The sequence below is a fragment of the Sinocyclocheilus anshuiensis genome, unplaced genomic scaffold, assembly GCF_001515605.1.
Source record: "Sinocyclocheilus anshuiensis isolate Anshui unplaced genomic scaffold, SAMN03320099.WGS_v1.1 scaffold1429, whole genome shotgun sequence".
Taxonomy (NCBI): Eukaryota; Metazoa; Chordata; class Actinopteri; order Cypriniformes; family Cyprinidae; genus Sinocyclocheilus; species Sinocyclocheilus anshuiensis.
In genome coordinates, this window is record NW_015548305.1 from 452,738 (window position 1) to 458,974 (window position 6,237).

Here is a 6,237-nt window from a genome sequence, read left to right on the forward strand (position 1 = left end):
GGGGGGGTATATTGGCTTTCAACAGCATGAAGTCTCATTGGTCTGCACTGCATACTAATTCCATAAAGAGTTAAAGGGTTTTGCTGAGCCATCACAGAATGCTATCAAAACCCTCTTTCAGTACAGAGGCTGCCCGCAGTTGGTCTGTCCTGTTATCCAGATTTTCTTAAAGGTGAGATGTTTCTGACCTGTTACACATGCTGTTGAATTGTTGGATGTGTTTTAGGATGACTATACATTTTTACAAAACTTTAAAAGTTCAACAAAGAGAGGAACTTGCACACATAATGGTAGAAGATTTCTTACAAAAAAAATTGCATGTGCGATCTCCTCTCCTTATTGAAGTTGGGTATGTTTTTGTTTTAGCTTATACGCTAAAAGTAATTCTTAATTTGTTCAAAAGTTTCTAAGACTTTTTTTCATTTCTATAAGCAAAGATATATGTTTTTAATGACTAGAGGAATAGGTGTGTTTTATGAGATTTGTGTTAGTGGCATTCAAAGCGAAGGAATATGTTCAGTGATTAATGAATTACGCTTTTATTTAGCAGTTGTTTTAGAATATTTATTTTCATTGTAAGCCTACGCATCCTCTTGCATGCTGTGTTTCAAGCAGAGTGTGTAGTCTTTGATCAGACACTTGAATTCAAAGTGAGGAATCCTCTTGGAGTAACCTGGGGTTAGGTGGCATGCTCAAGGCAAGGGTAGGCTATAATGTTAACAGGGCCAGATTAACATAAGGGCTAGGCGGGGGTGAAGCCCCAGGGCCCGCAAATTGAGGGGGCCCGACATGATTGGCTGTGGAGGAAAGGAAAAGTAGAATTGATTGGCCATCGGGAGCACCCGAGCTTTTCCCGGTGTGCTATTTCAGTCCAAAAGATATGAGCGATAAAAATGTCTTTGTACTCGTCGTTTACGCTAGAGTTGCGGGTATCTTTTAATCGCTTCGGCTTTACTGTAGCGCATCGGAAACAAACACTAAAAGCCAAGTGATGAAACGGCACTAAGTTACCTGATTAAACCGCGCAGTGCAAAAGAACAGCTGGACCACACCGGTGTCTCCCACCCGCGACTGTAGCTCGACACTTTCGCCGCTCTATTGAAGTGATAATAAGCAGCGCTTGCCCATTTGAATTCGACACACACATGACTTATATTTGAACAGTAAAGTCTCTGTGGTGAAGCTAGTGGAAACCAGATTGAATATACCGACCATGTAAACTAAAGTGTAGGTAAACTGTACAAAACTGTAAATAAGCAATTTAATCCACAGCACCACACTATAGGCTATTTAACATGCAGTTACTGACACTGTAGAAATATGGCATTAATTATCTGTTTGTGCTGCCATTTTGGCCAGGACTCCCTGGAAGAAGAGATTTTGCATCTCAATGGGACAATCCTGGTAAAATAAAGGATAAATAAAATAAAAAAAATTTAATTGTATCTCTGTGTGTTGGAGATTTGATTAAAAATTATTATTATTTTTTTTTAAAACCCAAATTATTTCTGTGGTAGAAAACGTTGTGGCACCAAGATACGCTACTATGAAGGGGGGCCCTTGGGTTTGCTATAGCCCCATGCAGGGCCCTATGTGTTCTTAATCCAGGCCTGAATGTTAATGGCTTATAGATGAGCCCTGGGTATGTAAATGCAGGATAATATTTGAAATCCAGAAAATGTCCATATATTATCAAGATAACATAATATGGGTAACATCGAAGAGCTGAGGGAACACTATGTGCTAACATTTCAATAACCCTGAAATCTGAGGCCTCAGTCAATCCATCACCCCGCTCATCACTGCACTTACGCTCCAGTTATAGATCTTGAGAAATTCTGGACATATGGGTTTTAGGAATTTTGAGAAAGAGAAGTTATATTACTTTGAGGATATTGAATTCTGATACTGAAAGGGGCAGCATAAGAGAGAGAGAGAGAGAGAGGAGGAGGAGGAGGAGGAGGAGGAGGAATGAGGTGGTCTCTGAATGACTGATCTGTTGCCTGATACAGTTTCTGATTAATGTCTTTAGCCCTTTGCTCTTGATACAACACTTTGGATAATTTTACTCACAGATATCAAATTTCTGCTTCACTCACATTTATGTCACATGCAGCTAAATACTACTGGGTGAAACATAGCAGCATAGTCCTTTTGACTCCACCCAGATTTATTTTTATTGTCTAATATTTTTACACCAAAAACATCAGTAAGTTCATGTTGTTAAATATAGCTGTAATAATAAATTAGCCTACATGAGTTGCTTAACATTAATATGGGCATCAAGTTAGTTAAATCTACTCATCCCATAAGGATCAAGGTAACATACAATATACCAACAAATGTATGTACAGCATTATATGGTCAGCTTATATTCCTTTTTTGTCATGTCAGTTTTTGTTGTAAATCATTTATAAATGAGTGAATACAGAAGTGAATTACTTCATTAACTGACAAAGCAGCCACTTGATATTCTTGCATGTGATTGGTGGGAAGTTCTCTGTGTAATGAATGAGAGCGTTAATTGAGTGTGGGGAGTGTGACTTGTTTATAGCTGTAGTTTACAGTGTTAAAAGTGGTGACTGTTGATAGTAGTACTCAGTGGCTGTAACTGAATAAGGAGTGTATGTGATGAACGCAGCAGAGATGAGCTTAGAAAGACTGCACTGCAGAATTTAATGTTTTGAGATCAAATGTTTCTACTTGACTGCAAACCAGCTTGTTCAGGATATCATTAAGGCGTAAGTCTAAGTAACATATGAGCTAGAGAGAAGTTGACCCTCACCAAAAGACAACATGTAAAACATGGTTTATCATTTGCTCGATGTGTTGACCATCAAACAATGCTGGGACCATTTCTCTTCAGGACAGTCTCACCCTGTTCTCTATATTTCCTAACAGAAGAGCACAACAAGTCTGCCATCATGTCTGAGTAAGTCTGTAAACACATCTTCAACTGGAAATCTCAAAAGTCAAGCACTAATACATATACAGTGCTAAAGTATTCAAATATGTTATTTCTCTCCTAAAATCCTAACAGAAAAAAGATGACCTCAAGCCGTCGGCATCATCTCAAGGTAAACATGAGCATTTGAGTCTGTTTGGTTTGTGTTTACTCTAGAGATGTGTGTTATGATGCATCTATCTTTTCCTCATTGTTTGTTCTAGAGTTTGATACTGGGTATAGCCAGGGATCTGCTGACGGCTGAGGAAAAGCGGGTAGAGGAGGAAAGAGCTCGCTATATGGAGGAGAAATGTACTCCTCTATCTCTGCCTGGCTCAGTGCAGGAATTACAGGTACACATGCATGAAGTCTTTTATTATTGTTGCAGTATTTTACTCTGTTATTAAATGTTTTCTCCACTGTGGTCAGGATCTGTGCAAAGAGCTTCATCAGAAGACTGATGTGGTGGACGAGGAGAGATATGACCTGACTGTTAAAGTGGCCAAGAGCGAAAAAGAGGTTTTAAACGCATGCATTCTGTTCTCTCATTCGTTTATCCTTCATGGGTTGGACTTTCAGCAAATAACACTGTGTGTTTTTTTTAGATTGAGGATCTGAAGATAAAGATTCAGGACCTGATAGGCAAATTCAAGAAACCCGCTCTTAAGAAAGTACGCATGTCTGCTGACTCCATGCTGCAGGCCCTGCTGGGCTCCAAACACAAGGTGTCTCTGGATCTAAGAGCCAACCTCAAACAGGTCAAGAAAGAGGTCAAGGAGGAGGTGAGCGCACCCTACGGCAATAAAGAGACCCATACCTGCCAAAGTAATTATTTGTAATATAATTTTTCATCTTGAAATTCTTTCATGAATTATTTTAGGATAAGGAGGCAGTGGGAGACTGGCGCAAGAACGTTGAGGATAAGGCTGGCATGGGCGGCAGGAAGAAGATGTTTGAATCCGAGGCTTAAACAGGCAGTCGTTTTGCTTTTGGAGTGGATATCTGATGGACTTTCTGTTTTTGCAGTTGCAAAGTTTGCTGTCAAAAAGTGCTTTTACATCCAACAAACCAACAGTAACTAAGCTAATCATAATATTCAGAATGTTATGTACTACATGAGTGATGATCCATGAACTCACCTTAACAAATAAAAGTAGTAAAAGAAACTCCGCCATCTGATCTGATCATTCCTCATATTCCCAATTCCTTTGATTCCTCTCATCATTCCCCATTCCTCTCACATCGCCTTATCTTTTTCTTACCCTACTAGCAAAAACAGTCATCCTCATGTCATTTATCTTTTCTCTTTATCTTCACTCACTAAAAGATTTTAATTATGCTGCATTCAATTTGACATTTTTCAGCAGTCATTTTTACATCATAACTGAACTAATATCATCAATCATGGTGCTTATTGCTGAATGAGATCAGGCTGAGCAAGCAGAGATGAAGACTGTTCTGCTGCTTAACTTAAGCTCTTCCCATTTTTCCTTCCCTGTATGATCAGCAAATGTACTGAACTTACTTCTCTGTCTGTATTTTTTGTAAATAAGGGGAGATGAAATTAAGCATGTGTGTATGTATTATGTTTATATCATGAATCTAAGCAGTGCTATTGTGTGAAATGGTGACAGGATTCTGATTACTCAGTAATGAAGAACGGAGATGTGACTGAGAGGCTCAACGGGTAAGTGACTTGAACAAATGTGTGTGTACTTGTTTAGTTATACTTGTGAGGGCCAAATGTCCTTACTTATATGGTGAAAAATTTAATGACAACCGACTTGTAAGAACATTTTACGAGGCTCATGTGGCTCTCAAACTCGTGTTCTCAGACTGAACTACCTATTTATAAATCAATATATGGCTTGTTATCTAATTATTTGTCATCCATCATTTCTATAAAAAAACAAACACATGTTTTGCTAATATGTTAATTGTTATGTCCTTTTTGAACAGGTATTGTCTTTATCCTGGTTAAATAAAGGTTACTAACTAACTATAGTTAAACTGATGCAGAAACGTCTCTTGATCGGGGATGTCTCAAGCTCAACACTCAAGTGTTTGTCACTTCATAAATGTATAAATATAGATGACATGTCACTAAATAACTATGTGTGCATATACAGTACCGGTTAAAAAAAGACAGTTCAACTTCTAATGCAATAAGTCCGCACTGCTGTATTATAGTGAAATAAACAGGTTTTGTATTATTAATTTACATCGGCAAAGCCAGTTCAAGGATTTCAGTTGCAGCGCAGCTCAAACCCCAATGAGGGTATGATAAAAATATATATTTAATATTTTGTCTTTATCAGAGTACACTCTAAAAAAGGCTGGGTCAAAACAACCCAATAGCTGGGTTTGTCCCTATTTTACCCAGCACTGGGTTGTATTTAACCCAGCATTTTTTAGAGTGTACAAACTGTATTTTCTAACCTCTTACCCTAACTCTACCCCTCAACTTTCTGCTATTTTAGATTTTCAAAAAAGATAAATCTGTATGATTTATAAGCTTATTTCCTCATGGGGACCAAGGATTTTTGATATTTCCATCTTTGTTGGCTGTGTGCTGAGTTGTGCTGGTAACTTGGCTAGTTTAGGCCTGACCAGGGGCGACGCTATGGTTTCTGTGCCCCCTGAACAGCATATTGTGTGGGTTAGCATTTAGCATAAAATTCATTTCTGCACTGCAGTAGTAGTACTGAATTTATGTACTTAGTTTAGTTAATGCAGCTCAGGAGACTGAAGCCCTCCTAAAAAGGCCTATGTGTTGGGCTAGTTACTCAAAGAATGTAATATATTACTCATTACTAGTTACCCCTTTCAAAAGTAATATTGTTACTTTACTTATTACTTTCTGGCAACAGTAATTAGTTACACTAGTTACATTACTTTTTCTTCATGCCCCACAGAAGTTGTAACTGTGTATCTTCCGCGCATACAATTTTTCTAGAATGTTACTAACAACATATGTCTGCCTCATCATTTGACCAAAATCCACACTGGATCGCAGTCAGAAGTTATTACAAACACTCAATAGTGATTGATAGTGACATTCAATTAGAAGTGTTGTATTAATCTCATTAATTCTCATGTGTAGCTTGAAGCTAATTGTAATTTCTCTGTTACCCATATACGATATTTCATTATGTACTTTATCAAATCACATAAGTTTGTAAGAAACTCTGGTAACACTTTACTTGAAGGGGTGTGCATAAGACTGACATGGCACCTTCATAATCATGACATGACACATGTCATGAATATGAAGGAGGTTTTATGCATGTTTA

At 38.0% G+C, this 6,237-nt stretch overlaps 2 protein-coding genes across 3 annotated transcripts in view; both read left to right on the forward strand.

The window, feature by feature from the left end:
• Positions 1–94: 94 nt before the first annotated feature.
• LOC107656185 (troponin I, fast skeletal muscle-like) lies at positions 95–4,240 on the forward strand. Of its 2 annotated transcripts, none has more exons than XM_016443933.1 (7): positions 95–172; positions 2,867–2,932; positions 3,041–3,077; positions 3,169–3,297; positions 3,374–3,463; positions 3,550–3,726; positions 3,825–4,238. In XM_016443933.1, the coding sequence occupies exons 2-7, from the start codon at positions 2,925–2,927 to the stop codon at positions 3,912–3,914; spliced, it is 531 nt and encodes a 176-aa protein (XP_016299419.1). In that variant the 5' UTR covers positions 95–172; positions 2,867–2,924; the 3' UTR covers positions 3,915–4,238. The 2 variants fall into 2 exon arrangements, with proteins under 2 accessions (XP_016299419.1, XP_016299420.1); XM_016443934.1 differs by having other exon boundaries at positions 101–172; positions 2,902–2,932; positions 3,825–4,240.
• LOC107656184 (troponin I, fast skeletal muscle-like) overlaps positions 108–6,237 on the forward strand; it is an 18,603-nt gene continuing 12,473 nt past the window's right edge. Inside the window, exon 1 of the mRNA XM_016443931.1 lies at positions 108–172. The gene's annotated coding sequence lies outside the window, so the exon portion shown is untranslated. The remainder of the gene's footprint in view (positions 173–6,237) is intronic.